The sequence below is a fragment of the Marmota marmota genome, unplaced genomic scaffold (genome assembly GCF_001458135.2).
Source record: "Marmota marmota marmota unplaced genomic scaffold, marMar, whole genome shotgun sequence".
NCBI classification, from domain to species: Eukaryota; Metazoa; Chordata; class Mammalia; order Rodentia; family Sciuridae; genus Marmota; species Marmota marmota.
This window is the reverse complement of record NW_026000026.1, coordinates 26,038,659-26,058,480: the sequence shown is the minus strand read 5'-3', so window position 1 is coordinate 26,058,480 and position 19,822 is coordinate 26,038,659. Positions and strand designations below refer to the sequence as shown.

Here is a 19,822-nt window from a genome sequence, read left to right as displayed (position 1 = left end):
CCCGTTGTGCAAGAAAGGTGCCCTACTGGTCTGTCCTTAACAAAATTTTTTACATTTCCTCCCTTGAGCCTGAGATGGGTGTGGTCTTGCTAATTCCTAAGATGCGCTCAAGCTATCTTTCTTATTATCTCCGAGCAAATATTTAGCATTTCTTTAGTGGCAGTTTGTCTGCAACTTTCTTAGCCTCAGTTTTACTCCCACATTTCAAGTCCAACTTTTGAAAATCTTTTTGCTCTGCTTTCTGCTCCTGAATATCACAATAAACTTGGATAACAGCTACCAGCAATATCCATGCTACTACCTGAATGCTATGTTGTCTAGAAATTTCTTCTGCCAGATTAAGAAATATATTACTTTTAAAATCAGCCTCACAGAAAGTCTCAGGACATGGGCAAAATGCAGACAATTTCTCAGCCAGAACACAACATGAATGGTCTCTAGTCCAATTAATAATATCCCCCTTTTTCTCTAAACTCTCTTAGGCCCTGACTTCATTGTGACATTCTGGTCTTCTGAGCTTCCAGGAGAATCAGCCATTAAGCCCCACTTACAACAACCTAAAGCATTTCCCACTTGCACTGTTGCACATTTAAAAATTCCCTGACCAATTCCAAAAAGCTCCAAATGATTATGTACCACATAGTGAGGTTAATCACAGCAATGACCCCACTTCTGGTACCAATTTCTCTTTTAGTCAGCTTTTTCACTGCCGTGACTAAAAGACCTGATAAGAACAATTTTAGAGCAGGAAAAGTTTATCTGGGGCTCACAGTTCCAAAGGTCTCAGTCCACAGGCAGCTGGCTCCATTCCTTGGGGCTTGAGGTGAGTCTGAACATCATGGCAGAAGAGTGTGGCAGAGGGAAGGAGCTCACCTGAAATAAGACAGCAGAGAAAGAAGGCATAGAGTTTCAATCCAAGAGTGAGAAATCTAATCAGTAAGATTTTCAAAGGGGCAGAGAAAAAATTCAGGGAAAGTAATTATAAAAATCACAAAAATTTGAAGATACTGTTTCTTATTTTTTTCCTCAGAAGTAACCTAAGAATATTTTTCCATGTAATAAATAAGAGTGGTAATCTAGATGAGAGAGAGAGAGAGAGAGAGAGAGAGAGAGAGAGAGAGAGAGATGCTAAATACAGAGTGGGGGGAAAGGCTTACTTTTAATAGATTAACTGTTACACTGACGGGTAATTTTTTTTCCCCAGCAACAACAGAAGCCGTATCCAGTGGAATAACTTCTTCAGTATATATTTTTAAATATTTATTTTTTAGGTGTAGATGGATACAACAACGCCTTTATTTTTATGTGGTGCTGAGAATTGAACCCCGGTCCCGCCTGTGCTAGGTGAGCACTCTACCACTGAGCCACAATCCCAGTCCTTCAATATATATTTTTTTTTGAGAATTTTAATATTTATTTTGTTTTTAGTTATCGGCGGACACAACATCTTTGTTTGTATGTGGTGCTAAGGATCGAACCCGGGCCGCACGCATGCCAGGCAAGCGCGCTACTGCTTGAGCCACATCCCTGGCCCCCCTTCAATATATTTTTAAAAAATAAATGCCAACCTAAAAATTCATAGCTTCAAAAATATTGCAAGAATAGAACATAAACATGTTTTTTTCCAGACATTTTTTAAAAAGGAAAACATTCACAGAGAGATAAACCTCAGCAGATCTAATGAAAAGATATTCTAAAGGCTGTACTTAATTGAAGATATGGCCACACATGGGATGAAGAAGCAATTATAGATGTGATGAAAGTGGATAAATTTGGGAAGATTAAATGATGACTGTTTTATGAGATTTAAAACATACATAAAGCATCAAAATTCTGAAAATACAGGAAATTGATTGGGAAGGTAGAACAGAATTAAAGTGTTCTAAGTTTCACTAGCTATTCAGCAATAGGGTACAATTATGGATTAACTCTATAGTTGATAGATCTGATGAAGAATTGGATGGTATTTATAACATACATGTTAAAACAAAATAGAGAGAGACATTAAAAGTGAATAGCTTGGAAAAGACAGCATATGAATACCAACAAAGGAAGCCAGTTCACAAAGTAGCACTGAAGGCAAAAATTATTATAGAGAAAAATGTTTTTTTATGGTGAGAACTAATTGGGTTCACCTGGAAAGTAGAACTTTCTATATTTAATATGCATATAATGTTGTCTCAATATTATCATTATGGAAGTAAATAAACACAATCGAATATAATAGGGAAGTGGTGAAATGGAGTTCGTGTGTTCCATGAATTGCAGGAGAAGAAATGTAAGTTGAAAGAACGAACAAGGCTCATCATTGGAGAATATGCCCGTTTATTGAGGAACAGTTCTGCATATTTATAGAGCCAGTAGTGGTTTGACAGTTATGACAGTTTAACAGTTTTGGCATGGGGTGCTTTCTGATTGGTGGGTAAGGATCATGTGAGCCAGCAGGGCTAGTCTGATTGGTGGGTAAGGATCATGTGAGCCAGCAGGGCTCATCATTGGACAGCTCTTCTGGGGGGGATGGGGAAGTTAGTCTTTGGAGCTGGGGTGACTCCCAACATTCCCCCCTCTTTGTTATTAAATGGCTGTTTCCTGCTGAGATGGGGCGGCATGTCAGAGAATCAGAGAGGAGGGAAGTAAGGAGCCCCCACAGGAGGACAGAGATGACCTGTATAACTTCAGGAACCAGATCAACGAAGGTTCCTTGCCACCACAGATCCATGATGATGTCAGTCCATTTGGCATAGATCTCAACTGGAGGTATAAGCCAGGCATAGGTGTTCCAGAGACTTAAGAGGTGTTCTCTAGAAGAGCTGGCTGGTTCATAATTCCTGAGAAGCTGGTTAAAAGCTTGATTAGAAATTTTACCCACCTGAGTCTGAATGAGCTTTATGATAAAGGGAAGGAACAGGCGCAGGGAGTTTTTATAGCCCAAATCTAATGGGGTCTCTGGGTCTGCAAGCTGCCTTGTTGGCCCAAGGGGGTGGTTAAGTGTTCAGCCTTGAGTGGGGTTGAATGTTCAGACTTGAGGCAAACAGGTGATAAAGGACCAGGTAGAGGGGGGTTTGAGTGCGTGGGCTATCTTGCAGCAAACATCTGTTCAGCCTGCCCTGCAGACAACACAGTTCAGCCTGCTCTGCACCCAACAGCAACTGGTAAAGTGCTCTCTTATGATAAAGGTAGTTCACACTTATTCAGAGGTCACCATGCTCCAGACACCTAAGTGGTTTGTTAGAAGGACAACACACAACAGTCCCACTACCGGTCAGATCCAAGCAAGTAGGAGGGGTCTGGCTGGAGGGGGGCCTTAGGGTCACTTGCCTTGAATCTCCAGACATAGGGCAAAGAGAGGATCCAAGAGGGGCCAGAAATGAGGGGGAGCATTGACAAGAGTACTTAATGACAGGTGACGATCATTGGCTCTTCTGATGAAGGTGTAGGAGTGCTGGGCTTAAGCCTGGAAATGTGAATCCATGGGGTAAGTTGGTTATTTTCCCCCAGTGGGCAATAGTAAGGAGGTAGGGTTTTGAGAGAGACTGGGGTCAGGAAGGAGCCAGTCTTGATAGCGCCAGAGTTCAGAGCGTAGATGGAAGAGGAGGGGCAGGGCATAGGCAATCCGGGAGGAACTAGGGGACGGCCATACATGACTTTGAAAGGTGAGAGATTAGAAGGCCTCTTTGGCAAGGCCCTAATGCACAATAAAGCCAATGGGAGCACCTTTACCCAGTTCAGGCTTAATTCCATGGTGAGCTTGGTGAGGGTCTCTTTAAGGGACCGATTGGTCCTTTCAACCTTTCCGGAAGCCTGGGGGCGGTAAGGGCAATGGAAATGCCAAGGGAGTGATAGCGTGTGAGCCAGTCCCTGAGTTACCTGTGAGGTGAATTCTGGGCCATTGTCTGATTGGATAGAAGTGGGCATCCCAAAACGGGGGATTATGTGAGTAAACAACAGAGCAACTACCGTAGAGGCCCATTTGTTAGAAGTGGGAAAGACTTCAACCCATCCTGAAAAAGTATCTACCAATATAAGAAGATATTTTATGTTTTTTACTGGGGGCATGTTGGTGGAACCAATCTGCCAGTCTGCAGCCGGGGTATGACGTGGGCCTGATGAGAAGGGAAAGGTTTAGGTTTTAATGGAGTATTGGTATTGGTTCTCTGGCAGATCTGACCAGCGGAAGTGATCTGTTGTAGGAGAGTCTTATCACGTGGGGAAAGGGTGAAAAAGGAGTGAAGGAAAGTAGTTGTTGGGGATCTTTGGGCCGATCCCCGGTGGTAAAGCTCTGAAGGGCGGCTGATCGAGCCGCTTGATCGGCCTTGGAATTCCCCATAGTAGTAAGGGAGGAGTCAGTTTGGGGCCTTGCAATGGATTATTCCCAGTTGGGAAGGCAGCCTGGAGGCTCGTAGTAGGCCAGAAATAAGTATGGAATTAATGACTGCCGTCCCTCTGGTGGTAGCCCCCTTTCTTTCCAAATGGCTGCGTGGGAGATCAGGATATGGAAGACGTGTTTGGAATCTGTGTATAGGGAGAGGGGTTTTCCCTCCGCTAGCTCGCTTGCCCTGTGGCAGCTCTGAGTTCAGCTTGTTGGTCGGTGGTATTGGGTGGGAGAGGTTTTGCCTCTATGATGGATGAAGGGAAACGACAGCATACCCTGCCACTTTAACCCCTTCGTGTATAAAGGAGCTACCATCTGAGAACCAGATGAGGTCCGAAGAGGGCAGGGGTCCCTCAGAAATGGTGGTAGGCCAGGGTAAAATCGTCTCTAATACCTCCAGGCACTTGTGGACGGGATCTTGTGAGGGAGAAGATGGGAGGAGGGAGGCAGGGTTTAGAACCCTGGAAGGAGGAAGTGACTGTAGCCCCTTGGAAGTGAGGAAATCCTTTAGATGGTGAGGAGATGAGATGGTTAGCGGGGAGCCAAAGGTAAGCTTGTTGCTTCTTTCTGAAGGTCATGGGCTGCTGCTAGGGCTCTGAGGCATGGGGGCCAGCCCCTGACAGTGGGGTCGAGCTGTTTGCATAGGTAGGCCACTAGTGCAAATGTGGGGCCATATTCCTGACCAGAACGTCCAGACTTTGTCCCTGTTTTTCATGTACATAGAGGGTGAAGGGTCGGGAGAGGTCGGGAGATGCAGGGCGGGTGCCCTGAGGAGGGCCTTTTTAAGGATTGTAAAGGGCTTCCCTACCACTGGGGGTAGGGGTTCATCTTGGGGGCCCTTGGCTAGATTATAGAGCGACCTGGTGAGGAGGGAGAAATTCAAAAGTAATCCAGGCCCTGAAGTACCCAGCCAAACCCAAGAAGGAGAGTCATCTTTGGTCTTTGGTGTAGGTATAGACACAATAAGCTGTTTTCTGTCTACTGTAATGGCCTTTTCCCCTTGAGAGATAGAGAACCCTAGATACATGCTATTTGGGCCTTTTGTGGAAAGGCCCGATATCCCTTTAAGGCCAAAAAATTAAATAGGAGAACTGTGTCATCTGTTGAGTGCCCTTTGGACGGGCTAGAAGAATTTGTAGAGGTTTGCAAGGGGTGCAGAGAGCAGGATTGGATCCGAGCAAGAAGAAAGCCTGGACATAAGCAATCTCTACCCATTTTTTTGAACGCTCACAGTAATTGTAGAGATCCCTTAGAATGGAGATATCCAGGGACCCAAAAAGGGGCCATCTGCTTTGGTTGTCTAAGGGATAAGTGGGCCAGGCCTGGGTGCTATATTTGATCCAAGAGGCGTTGTAGGGGAGAGTCGACCAGCAGAGAGGACACATTACCCATGTAAGGAGGAGGGAAGAGGATGCAGAGAAGGGGGAAACTGATTTATTGGCAAAAGGGGCGTTCCCGCTAGAGCCAAAAATCAGGAGTGCCTAAGTGGCAGGTTCAAGCTTCAGAGATTGGTCGTCACCGAATCCTGACAGAGGATTTGTCCTGGACGGAGCTGGAGCCAGAGCTATGGGAGACCTTGGCCATGGCTTTTCGGGACCCCTCCTGGAGAGGCCAGATACTCCCAGGGCTGGAAAGAGGGGAGAGAGAGGGGCAGGGCAAGAGGAAGGGGAGGGTAAGCGTCTCTCTAGTGGCCGAGTCTTAAAGGTGAGAGGACTAGGACTTTCGAATCTGCCCAAGGAAGGAGTTTCTGAGGGCCACCATAGCCTTAAAGGCTGTGGTGGGGTGCTTTAATCAACATATTGCAAGAGGGTGGATTCGGGGCACTGGGGGTGAAAAGATTGGAGGTTGGAAGCCAAGATTTTTCCAAAGAGGTGTGGACTATCTCGAAATTCCTGAGGAAGCACAGTCCAGTTTAGTTGTCGAGAATGTCTAGTGGTGGGATCTGTTCAGGTAAAGGCAAAAAGATCTTGTGATTCAGGGGTAAAGGGAATGGAGAAGAAAGCATCCTTTAAATCTATGACCGAGAAGTGGGTGGCAGTGTGGGGGATCTGAGACAGCAGGGTGTATGGGTTGGGAACCAAAGGATGTATGGGCCTAACAAAGGTGTTGATGAGTCGTAAATCCTGAACTAAGCGATAGGACCCGTTGGGCTTTTTTACCACTAGTATGGGAGTATTGTAAGGGGAATGAGCAGGATGGAGGTACCCCTTGCTAAGAAGGTCCTGAATAATAGGTTGCAGGCCCAGAAGAGCTTTTGTGGACAGGGGGCATTGAACCTGATTGGAGAATGTGTTAGGATCTTTGAGATGAATGTTAACTGGTGGGCAGGAAACCGTGGAGGGGGTATGGGTATCCCATACAATCGGGTCAACCAGGTTCATAGGTAAGGGGTCCTTTTTAGTGTGATATTTCATGTCATCCTCACAAGTGGAGCAGAATGGCCAGTCTTCTGCCAAAAGGGCCAGAAAAGATGAACAGGCCGATTCTGGGGCCTGACTGATGCCAGGAGCCCGGATGTTGATTGTTGTATTGAGTTTAGAGAGAATATCTAGGCTGAGCAAAGGAACTGGACATTGGAGCATAACTAGGAACGTCTGAGAGAATGGGAAGTTGTCTATGGAACAGAGAAATAGGGGAGTCTTTCTTGGATAGATGGTCTTTCCTCCTACCCCGGCAATAGGAGAGGTGGACGGCACTGTTTGCCCCCAGAATTCTGTCAGGACTGAGAAGGTAGCCCCAGTGTCAAGGAGAAAGTCAACCTTGCATCCATCCACCTGAATCTGTACCCTGGGTTCCTGCCTATTGATCGTTACGGCCGGGGACAAGGACCCAAGTCACCGACAATCGATTGCCATGCCCAGAAGGTTGGAGGTTTTCCCAGCCATAGGCCTCCTACGGGATCTAGGACAGTCAGAGCCCCAATGACCTTGTTGTTGACATTTAGGGCATGGGGTACGCGGAGTGCGTGATGCGGGGCATGCCCTGGCCCAATGTCCCTCCTTGTCACACTTGAAGCAGGCGCCCAGGGGGGTTTTGACCTGTGGTGATGGGCGACCCGAGAAAGCACCCTGCAGGGCCTGGGCGAGCTTTTTTAGTTTGGCCCAGATGTCAGGGTAGCTCTGCGAGAGGAAATATGTCATAAGGACATGAAGGCCAACTGGGATTTCGGGATCTAGGTTAATCTCTTGTAATTTTTGGAAATTGACGGCCTTACGTGCCGCTTTTTTGAGCCCAGCAATAATACATGCGGAGAGTCGGTCCCTACTCTGTATGCCAGCTTGTGTGTTATAATCCCAGTCGGGAGTCTGATCTGGGGCAGCAAGTGACCCCGGAGGGTGATTGGGATTAACTCGGTGAGTTTCATCCGCATGGGCTCTGGCAAGTTCCCAGACTCTGGTACGTTCCTCAGGAAGGAGAGTATTAGCCAATAACATGTATATATCACGGTGAGTGAGGCTATAAGCCTGGAGGACCCACTGAAACTCTCTTCTGTGGTGAATGAGCCCAACCTTCGCTGGAGTTGCATGAGGTCATTCATAGAGAATGGGACATGTACCCAGATAATGCCCTCAGGTCCAGCAACCTCTCTTAAGGGGGCCATGGTTTGTGGGACTAGGGGTGGGACCTAGTTTGGGGGGACTAAAGGTGTCGGCCGAATCATGGGGAGTACCTGAGGACGGAGCTGATGGGGGAGGTCGGTAGGGAGGGGGTTCATCTGCCGGATAGGTCAGGGTGAGAACGAAGAAGAGAAAAAGCCTCAACATAGGGATCTCCTTCCACTTTTTCGAGCACTCGCAGGAGTTAAACAGATCTCTGAGAATTGCAGGGTCTAGGGATCCTGACTTTGATTGTCTAATTGATAGTAAGGCCAATCTTGTGTGCAGAATTTAATAAGGGGGAGTCTGCAGGGAGAGAAGAAGAGGCCCCCATAGGTCAGGAGAGGAACAAGGGTGGTTAAGAGAGAGAGAGAGAGAGAGAAAGAGGAGTGCCTGTTCTTCCACCCCTCAGGACCTCCTGCTCATGAACCGGGTTCCAGAGAGTCCACTGTGACCTTGAAGGTCGTGATGGGGTGCGTTCTCTCCTCCAGATTGGGCGTCAGAGGTTTGCCAGACGATCATGGTCAAAGCCCCTGTGTAGCCCGTCTGAAGTCGTATATCTGGATACCTGATAGGGGAACTCACCTACTGAAGACCCGGTGTTGTGCGAGTAGCAGCGCTCCAAAGAGTGGATGAGGACGGCCAGCCTTGAGAGAGGGGGCCCTCCAGCAGTGAGGCATTCCCCGCCCCCCCGCCGGGTTTTGGCACCAATGAAAGAACGAACAAGGCTCGTTGTCTTTGAAGAAAATGCCTGTTTATTGAGGAACAGCTCTGCATATTTATAGAGCCGGGGGTGGTTTGACAGTTATGACAGTTTAATGGTTTAACGGTTTGACAGTTGGCACGGGGTGCTTTCTGATTGGTGGGTAAGGATCATGTGAGCCAGCAGGGCTAGTCTGATTGGTGGGTAAGGATCATGTGAGCCAGCAGGGCTAGTCTGATTGGTGGGTAAGGATCATGTGAGTCAGCAGGGCTCACCATTGGACGGCTCTTGGGGGGGGAAGGGGAGGTTAGTCTTTGGAGCCCTGCGACTCCCAACATAAGTCATTAGATAAAATTCATTTTAATAGGTTAAGAATTTATGTCCTCATTTCTAAAGTGACAATGAGCTGAAAAACAGTATAAGTTAAAAATGAATGTGACACTAAATGCAACCTGAGCATTTCCCCATATGAATCATATTGAATCAATACCCTTTCGTGTGTTTCAAGCAATGCAAATTGTTACTTACATCTCATGCCACTGGCTATTTAGATTGCTTCTAATTTTTTTCTTATAAATATCACTGCAAAAACTTTAACCAGTACAAATAATCAGAAAATTTGGACAGAGGTCTCAGAAGTTGAACTGTTCATCAAAAGGCCTTGGTGGATTTTTAAAATTAACTTCCAGGAAGACTCAGTGGTTTGCACACCCATGGCAGAGTTCCCACGTTCTTTTTGGGGGGTACTAGGGGCTGAACTCAGGGGCACTTGGCCATTGAGCCCCATCCTCAGCCCTATTTTGTTTTTTATTTAGAAACAGGGTCTCACTGAGTTGCTTAGCGCCTCATCATTCCTGAGGCTGGCTTTGAACTCGTGATTCTTCTGTCTCAGTCTCCCGAGCCACTGGGATTACAGGCATGCACCACTGTGCCCGGCTCCAAGTTCTTATCAGTCATTTCTTAGCACTGGGTACTTCTCAGGTAAAAATGGGTATATTCATTTATGGGGCAAATGATGTTTCCCTCAATTTGTATTTCTTTGCCTACAAGTAAAGTTGAAGATTTTTCAGGAAAAAAAATTAGTGTGACGTAAAATAAAATATAAAGAATGCTAAGATGGGGACAGAGGCCTTGAGCCATGGTGTGCAGGCAGCCTGTAGAAGCCAGAAAAGGCAAGGAAGTGCCTTCTCCCCCAGAGCCTCCAGGAGTAATGCAGACTATGGCCAGCAACTGACTTTAGCCCATGAGATCTGTGTCGGACTTCTGCTTTCCAGGACTTAGATGACAACCTTAGACAAGAAATTAGTGTTGTTTTAAGCCACTAAGTTTGTAGTAAAACATTAACAGGAAACTAACAGAGTTTGGTACCTGGAAGTGTAGCGCTGCTATGACAAATACCTAAAAATATGTAAGTGGCTTTAGAATGGGGTCATGGGCAGGAGCTGGAATAATTTTGAGGAGAATGCTAGAAAAAACCTAAATTGCCTTGAATAGATTGTTGAAGAAACATGGAATTTCATGATTCTGTTAGTGAGAACTCAGAGGGAACTGGGGAGCATGGTAGAGCAAACCTAACTTGTCCTGTCATCAAAAACAGACTTGGTAGGAACACGGACATTAGAGATGCTCCTAGCGATGACTCAGAAGGAAATGAGGAATGTGCTATTAGAAACTAGAGGAAAAGTGATCTTTTGAATATAATGGCAAAACCCTAACAGAATTGTGTCCTGAAGTTATATGGAAAGCAGAACTTTTAAGTAATGAACTTAGAATCTGAGGAGATTTCCAAGTAAGATGTTGAAAGCGTAACTTGGGTTCTTTTTGCAGTTTATAGTGAAACTCAAGAGAAAAAGAGATCGGGGGCAAAACCGTTCATCAAAATGGAGCCTGGACTTGGTCATTTGGAAATTCTAAGTTGATCCAGTTATAAAAATACCCAATAAAATAAGAAGATATTACTGTCAGGGAAGCATGCTCTGGGAAGAATGCAAAGGGAATTGCTAAACAACCCTGGAAGGATCAAAATACATATTTTAAACACTTTTTTATGTGTTGGGAACTGAACCCAGGACCTCAAACCATCACCATGAGAGGTGAGCACTCCACTGCTGAGCTATATCTCCAGTCCCAAATGTCCTATTACTCAAACACTCAGAAGCACATGGCCTATGGACCTCCTAGAGATGGAATTTCTAGATATCTAGAGATCTTTGTGGGGGATATCTTTTCTAGAGGAGGGAAATACACAAGAGACATACAAAATTCTTGAGAATGTTATACCTGCAGAAATACCCCGAGCTTGGACTGAAACAGATAGAGTTAGGAGTAAATAAAAGACTACCGTATTCCCAAAATTCTATAGGCAGAAAACAAGGTGAGACAATGACTGAACTTTAAATATGTGCTTAATTTATGAGAGATCATTACTAATAAATCACTAATAAAATAAAAACAAAATGTATGACATTCTTATAAGCAGAAGAAAATATGGTCTATTCACTGAGTGACATAAAGGAAGATGATAGGAACAGAAAGAAAAAAAAAGTGAAGAACATGAATAGAACTTGAGACACCCCTGGGAGAAGTTTAGGTGTACCAAAATATGCATAGAGGAGTCCCAGAAGACAGGAGGGAGTGAAGGGAGCAGAAAGATACTTGAAGAAAAAATGACCAAACACTTCACAAATGTGATAAAAGACACAAATCGGTATATTCAAACTCAACAAACTCCCAAAACAATAAACGCAAAAGATTCACACTAAGACGTAATCAAATTATCAGGGTGAATTTTTTTGTGTGTTATTTTGTTTTTTTCCCTTTTTTTTTTGAAAAGCATGGTTGTGTGTTTTTTAAAAAATATTTTCAGTTGTCAATGGACCTTTATTTTATTTATTTATATGCAGTGGCTGAAGATGGAACCCAACCTCATGCATGCTAGACAACCGCTCTACCACTGAGCCACAACCCCAGCCCCGGTTGTATGTTTTTATGAATGCTGTAACTACTAGGCTCCAGATATCTGTGTTTATCTGATCTTCTAAGTCAAAAGAATTTACTAGGTGAGCAAGGTTATGCATATAACTATGTGTGTGTGTGTGTGTGTGTATCAAAACATCATGTTGTACTGCATAAATGTATACAATTATGACTTGTCAATCAAAAATATTAATTAATCATCTTAAAAAGATCTGCTAGGAATCAGTGTTTGCCTAAATTGTTTCTGGATCATTAATTTCGTTTTAATTTGAGCATACACACCAAAAAATCCACTTGGTTCAGTTGGGAAATAGCTCCCTTTTTCAGGTCATCATGACTTTTGCATGTGAATATCTCTTGCACAGAAAGAAATCTGTCATGGATGAAAACTTTTCTTTTGGAAGGATAAAATGAACTTGAGTGTTGTTCCCTTCAGAGGTTTCAGGACTCACCTCTCCCTACCTTCGCTACCTGCCTCTACATGATTTAAACCCACATGTTGGTGGGACATAAAACAAGGAAAAAAAATAAGTCTGAGTGGTGGGAGAAGTTTATGAAGGCTAAACTGTATGTTTATGTCTTATCTCTGTAGCTGGATGACAAACTGACGATATTTACTTCATTAATAATTTATTTTTATGTCAGTTATTTTGAAAAATGTTGAAACACGAAAAATATGTTAAAGAAATTAAATACATAGATAGTTCATATAAGACATAAGGGTTGGGGGAGAAGTAATTCTAAGAGCTTCCAGGAGTTGGAAAGCAAATGTCCTGCCAAAGAAAAAAATTCAAATTGACATAAAATATCTATCTACCTGTCTATCTATCTATCTATTTATGTTTGTTTTTTGTTTGAGATGGGATTTCACTGTGCTGTCCGGGCTGGTCTTAAACTCCTGGGCTCAAGTGATCCTTCTGCCTCAGCCTACTGCCTAGCTGAGGCCACAAGTATATTCCAGCTACATGAGACTTAAACAACACTGGTGCAAGAAAGATGTTGTCAAAGTACCGCCAAACTTCAAATAACTTGGAAACCACAACGTCTTATAAGTCCTACTCTCAAGTATGGAAGAGAAACAAAGATATGTTTGGGCATTATAGAAGTGATAAAGTTCCTGCCAAACACTTTATCTGAAGGTATTTAGGGAAGAACCTTCCCACCAAGAAAAGAAACAAGAAAATAATAAAACAAAAGGGATGGGGCAAGAAAAAAATTTGGTCATAGTTGTTGTAAAGAATGATCTGAGGGGCTGGGGCAGTGGCTCAGTGGTAGAGTGCTTGCCTAGCACATGTGACACTGGGTTCTAGCCTCAGCACTACATAAAAGTAGTGCTGAGGATAGTGTACATAAAAATAAACAAATAAAATAAAAGTATGCTGTCTATCTACAACTAGGAAAATTTAAAAAATTAAAATAAAATATTACCAGATATTTAAAAAAAAGAATGATCTGAAGCAATCCAGAGTCAAGCTCTTGTAGGTGGACAAATTTGCCAAGAGAGTAGATTTCAGGTGCTCTTGTCATGCACACACAAAGGTAACTTTATATGAAGAGATGGATATGTAAATTTGCTTGAATGTAACAGTCATTTCATTATATATATAAAAAAGTCATATCATCCACCTTAAATATGTACAACAAAAACAAGAAATTCAATTCGAATGACTAAAAGTAAAGACTGTGAATTTGCCAGGAGAGTAAATACAGATATAAAATTCACAAGGGGGCAAAACTTAATAACTGTTCTACACAGGGATACATAAGTACACCAGTTTAGCCAAAACTAAAAGAAAACCATAGAAACCATTAAGTGAAGAAATGCTTTTAGTTGGGGGTAAGGGACAAGCCTATCAGGGCAGGCAGAGAGGAGATGTCTAAAGTCCTGGCCATCTTCTATATTTTAGGTACTCGAGTGTGTATTTAATATACACATCCCTAAAAGAATATTTTTTTTGTGTATGATATATAAAGTTGAATATCAAGGAGTAGAAAAAATAAGATAGGGGGCTGAGTTTGTGGCTCAGCGGTAGAGCGCTTGCCTCGCACGTGTGAGACCCTGGGTTCAATCCTTAGCACCACTTAAAAATAAATAAAAAAAATAAAGATATTGTGTCCATGTTAAAAAAAATAAGATAGGTAAATGTGAACTAAAAAAATAGAGAGAGCCTTGTCAATAGCAGATAAAGAGTTGGAGGCAAAACTGTCATATCATATGGAACTAATTGGGGTATTGCATGCTTGGAAAAATAACCAACCAACTTGGAAAAGTAACAGCCAAAACTATTGACTATGAAAATGTATGCACCTAAAAATATTTTGTTTAAATATATTTTTTTAAATTGTCAATGGACTTTTATTTCATTTATTAATTTATTTGTATGTGGTGCTGAGAATCGAACCCAGTGCCTCACACATGCTAGGCAAGCTCTCTACCATTGAACCATAGCCCCAGCCCAAAATATTTTTCTTAATATATATAAACCCACAACTGACAGACCATAGTCAGAAATATAATTCAAAAATCTATCCATACTACTCAGAGTTTGATAGACAAAAATAAACAAAAATATAAATTTGCAGAGCATAGAATCCCTGACTGCAGGGGTTGTGTGTGAGTCTGGCAGGTGTTCTGGTTTTGATATGAGATGTCCTCCAAGCGCTCATGTGTGAGACAATGCAAGGAGATTTAGAGGTGAAACGATTAGGTTATGAGACCCTTAACCCAATTGGTGAATTATTCCCCTGATAAGGATTAACTGAATGGTACCTGTAGGCAGGTAGGGTATGGCTGAAGGAGCCGGGTCCCTGGCAGCATGCCTTTGGGGTATATATTTTGTTCTTGCAGAGCAGAGCTCTCTCTCTCTCTCTCTGCTTCTTGGTGGCCATGTCCTGACTGACTTTCCTCTGCTATCTTATTCTACCTTGAGGCCCAAGGAATGCAGCTGGCCATCTATGAACTGAGACCTCTGAAACCATGAGCCCCAATATAAACTTTTCCTCTCTAGTTGTTTTTGTCAGTTTTTTTTTTCTTAGAGAAGTAAAAAAGCTGACTAAAATGCCAAGCAAGTGATTTGTCTTTGCTTCAGGGAGAACTCATAAACATGCATATGGATGTGGGTGTTCCCTGGGAGGAAAGTTGTAGGTGGCCTCAGATAATAAAATTAAAGACAAAAAAGGAGACATTGCAATCGATATCATAGAAATGCAAAGGATCATTTAAGATTCGTATGAACAACTATATGCTAGCATATTGGAAAACCTAGAAGAAATGCATAAATTTCTGGATGTATATAACCATCAAAATTGAACTACAAGGACACAGAAAACCTATAGACAATTAACAAATAATAAGATTGAAACAATAATAAAAAGTCTGTCAGGAAAGAGAAACCAGGACTGAATGGCTTCAACTGCTCAGGTTTATCAAACTTTGAAAGAAAAGCTAATGCAATTCTTCTCAAATTATTTCATAGAAGTAAAAGGAACGTAACCCTTCCAAACTTATGGTAAGAGGCCAGCATTGCCCTTAAAACAAAACCAGACCCAGACACAACAAAAAAAAGAAAACTGTAGACAAATATCCCTGCTGAACATAGGTACAAAAATTCTCTACAAAATACTAGCATATTGAATCTACAGCATATCAAAAAATCACCTTGGACTTATCTCAGGAGTGCAAGGATGGTCCAACTTAGACAAATCAATAAATGTAATACATAACAGCAACAGGATGAAGGATAAAAATTATATGATCATCCAATAGGTGCAGAAAAAGGTTTTGATAAAATTCAACATTCCTTTAATGATAAGATTCCTGAATATGTTAGGTATAAAAGGATCATACCTCAACATAACAAAGGTTACATATAACACATTCACAGCCTATTGGACCACATGGGGAAAAGCAGAACACATTTTTTGTCTAATATCAGAAACAATTCAAGGGTGTCTACTTTCATCACTCTTATTCAATATATTACTTGAAATTTTAGTCAGAACAACTAGGAGAGAGAAAGAAAAAGTAGGAAGAAAGTTAAATCATCCTTGTTTGCAGGTGATATGATTTTACATGGAGAAAAACCTAATGACTCCATCAAAATACCATTAGAATTAATAAATAAATTCAGTCAAGTTGCAGGATACAAAATCAATATAAAAAATAGTAGCATGTTTATACACCAATGGCAAATTTGCTGAGAAACAAATCATGAAAGTGATCCCATTCACAATAGCCACACACACACACCAAAACAAGAAACCTAGGAATAAAATTAACCAAGGAAGTGAAAGAACTTTACAATAAAAATTACAAAGCAATGATGAAAGAAATTGAAGACACACACACACACACACACACACAAAGACCTTTTATGTTTCATGCATTGGAAGGATTAATATTGTTAGAATCTCTGTAATACCCAAAGTGATTTACAGATTCAATGAAATCTTCATTAAAATATAAAGGGCCTTCTTCACAGAACTAGAGAAAACAATCCTAAAATTCATATGTAAGCACAAAACAGTCAAAACAATAATGAGGAAAAAAAGAAGAAAGCTGGAGAAATCAACATACTTGAGTTTAAGATACACAACAAAGTCATTAGAATAAAAACAGCATGGCACTGGCCTAACCTAGACACACGGACCGGTGGAAGAGGACAGGAATCTCAGTCTCTTCAACCAGTGATGCTGGGGAAATGGATATCCATATGTAGAGATTGAGTCTTGACTTCTCTCATCATATACAAATATTTATTCAAAATGAAATCTTTGAAATTACAAAAGAAAGCATATGGGAAACATTTCAAGACTTCAGTGTGGGCAATGATTTTTTAAAAAATATATTTTTATTTATACATGAACATAATATCTTTATTTTATGTGGTGCTGAGGATTGAACCCAGTGCCCCACATGTGCTAGGTAAGCGTTCTACCACTGAGCCACAACCCTAGCCCCGATTTTTTTTTTAGATAAGACCCCCAAATCACAAGCAACAAAAGCAAAATTTGACAAATGGGATTATCAGACTAAGTAGTTTCTATACAGCAAAGGAAGCAATTGACAAAGTGAAGAGACAATATAAAGAATGAGAAAAATGGTCAACTATTCATCCAAGGAAGGATTAGTATCCAGAATACACTAAATATATGTATTAAAGAAACAATAACAAAAAGCAAGCAATCCAGTTTTAAAAACGGGCAAATGATCTGAAGTTCTCAAAAATACAAATGGCCAACAAACAGATGAAAAAATGTGCCATGACTTTAGTCATTAGGGAAATGCAAATCAAAACTGATGAGCTATTTTGTCCCCTACCCCCACCCCCACCCTGTCGTTAGGATGTCCATTATAAAATACAAAACCAAAAGCAAAATAACAAATGATGGCAAGGACGTGGAGAAAAGGGCACTGAACAATGTTAGTGAAATGCACATTAATGTAGCCATTATGAAGAATAGCAGAGAGGGTCTACTGTAGCATCCAGCTACCCCCCTTTCGGGTTTATATCCAAAGGAAATGAAAGCACAGCAGAGAGCTACGTGTATGCCCGTGTTTATGGTGTATTATTCACAATAACTAAGCTATGGAGACAACTTGGATACTCAGAACAGATAAAGAAAATGTGGTCTATCTATACAATGAATTATTATTTGGCCATAAAACAGTGAAATCCTGCCCCATTTAGTGGATGGAATAAGATGATATTCTGTTAAGTGAAGTGGGTCACAGAAGGCCAAAGGCTGCATGTTCCCACTCACGTGTAGATGCTGAAAAGTCAACCTGAATTCAGAGCAGTGGAGAGGGTGGGGGGGGGTGGGCAGTGGGCTGGAGTCATTGGATAACAGGAACCAAGACCCAGTCAGGTGGAAGTGATGGGTCTTAGTGTTCTACAGCACAGCGGGGTGACTGCGACTCACAGTGACCTGTTGAGTAGCTCAAAGGTTCCAAACACAAGGGAATGATAAGAAGATGGACAGGTTCATCACCCTGATTAGATCAGCGTGTGTCCTATGCGTGTATTGAGGTATCACACTGTCATCAATATGCACAATTATCACAGGCCCATCAAGACATTTTTAAGAATGTATAGCATTTAATGATTTGATCATTACACACGGTACCCGTAATTTGAATTATTACACTGTAGTCCATAAATAGGTCCAATTAAAATAACAATGAATAAAAATCAAGACCCTCACACATTCCCTTGAGACCCAGATTAGCCCATGCATTTCCATACATCAGAAGAAGCAAAGAATTGAAGTTAGTGAAGAGAATTCTTGTATCTTATGCACATTTCTAATCCTAAAGTAACTGGCTTATGCCGTGGGAGTAGAGTTGTGTCCATCCAATCTCCAATGGAATTGTAGAACGAGGAGTAGAGGAGTAGGACAGCTCCCTGGGTGTTGGTTCCAGCAGGACCTCCAGTTGTCCCATTCCCAGGTGGCAACATCAGTCAGCTGCAGCAAAAGGTAGCTGCATGGGTGTGGTCATGGGCTGGATGGTACCAGAAGTATCAACTGTAGATTTTTCAAAGACTAGAGACAGATTGTCATGAAATGTGAACTGATCATTAATTTTCGTTACCGGAGAATTGGGAGAAGTGTCCCAATCCCCTAAATCAGATGTGATGTCCTCTATACGGATCAAGGGAGGCTGCGGCTTTCGAGTGAATTCTGAGGGGAACACTATGGGAATGCAGCATGAGAGCTTGTTCTTACAAAGAATTATGTACCTCTCGTCATCTAAACATCGTGATCTGCAGTATCCAATATTATTCTTCCAGCATCTTGGTTGAGACAAGCCGCCTGCAGGGCATAAAAAAAATGCAGGTCAAAATTTTAATGCTAGCATCAGCTTAACCATTTTTAATTCATTCATTCAAAAATTTACAACTACTCACTACCTTGCCATCTAGACTAATAGATGACAGGCACTAAAAGCCATTGAGAGAAGCAACGAGAAAACATGAAGCATGTATTAAAAATTGTGCTATGTGCCTTTGAAGAAATTGGGAAGGGAGAGGAAGAGAAAAAGAGAAAGAGAGGAGACAGACATTTAAAATATTTGCATTTAGAGCTAATATTTCAACCGAGACAAGAAGGGGGAGAGTGAGCCAGCAGAACACAGGGGAGGCACAGATTGTCTTAGGAAAGGAGCGGCAATGCTGTCTCAGTGTTGGAGGAGCTGCTAAGTGTACTCGTGGTACCTGAAGGGTTCATAAACTGGAAGTATTATGGGAAAAGAGCAGAGGATCCCCAAATGAAAAGAACGTGCCATAGCAGGACCAGATTCCCCAGTTCCTTTAGATATGTATTAATGTTTTTCCAGAACATAACATGAGATCTTTCTTTTTTTATGGCTGAGTAATATTCCATTGTGTCTTCAGGATTCCACATGGAATTTAGATGAGGGACAAGAAAGAGTGGAATCAGGAAGAGGTACTGGAAAGGCTTCTTCCAGGTGTGACCTGTTGGTGGTTCTGACTAGGACTGTGGAAGTTATTGCAGATAGAATAGGACAGATTATTTGTTTAGGCACATATCACATAAGATATTCCTAGGATATCGAAAAGGCAATTGGATATACCAGTGGGAAATCAGAATAGAGGTTTCGACAACAGATATAAATTCTGGAATCATCGCTTAAGGTCAGCATTTAAACTATGGAAATGGGTAAAGCCATTGGAATAATTTGAGAAGAACGAAGGCTGGACTTCTTATTGTTTTTTGTTCTTTTTAGTTCTAGAAGACAGTAGAGTATAATTTGACATATTTATACAAACATGGAGTACATCTTATTCTAATTAGGATCTTGTGGTTGTACATGATTCACAGATTCACTGTGGTATATTTATATATGCACATAGAAAAGTTAAATCAGAATAACTCCCCTGTCTTTCCTATTCCTGTTCCCCTCCCTTCCCTTCATTCCCTTTTTTCTAATCTACTGAACTCCTATTCTCCCCACCCCTGTGGTGTGTCAGCACTCACATGTCAGAGAGAACATTAGATCTTTGTTTGTTTGTTTATTGATTTTTTTAAAAAAAATAATGAATGTTGACAGTGGTACCATGAACATGTTCCTCTTTCAATTTTTAAAATCCGCACAGGGTAGGAGCAAGTCACGCACTAAGAGGGAGCACCACAGAGAGGAGGAGAGGGGAGGGG

The 19,822-nt window shown here is 41.9% G+C and overlaps 1 protein-coding gene across 1 annotated transcript in view; it reads right to left on the bottom strand.

Moving 5' to 3' along the window:
- Nucleotides 1-17,796: 17,796 nt before the first annotated feature.
- Nucleotides 17,797-19,822, bottom strand: part of Defb125 (defensin beta 125) — a 7,152-nt gene continuing 5,126 nt past the window's right edge. Inside the window, exon 2 of the mRNA XM_015485022.2 lies at nucleotides 17,797-18,460. Coding sequence (XP_015340508.1) covers nucleotides 18,105-18,460 — 356 coding nt within the window. The 3' untranslated portion in view covers nucleotides 17,797-18,104. The remainder of the gene's footprint in view (nucleotides 18,461-19,822) is intronic.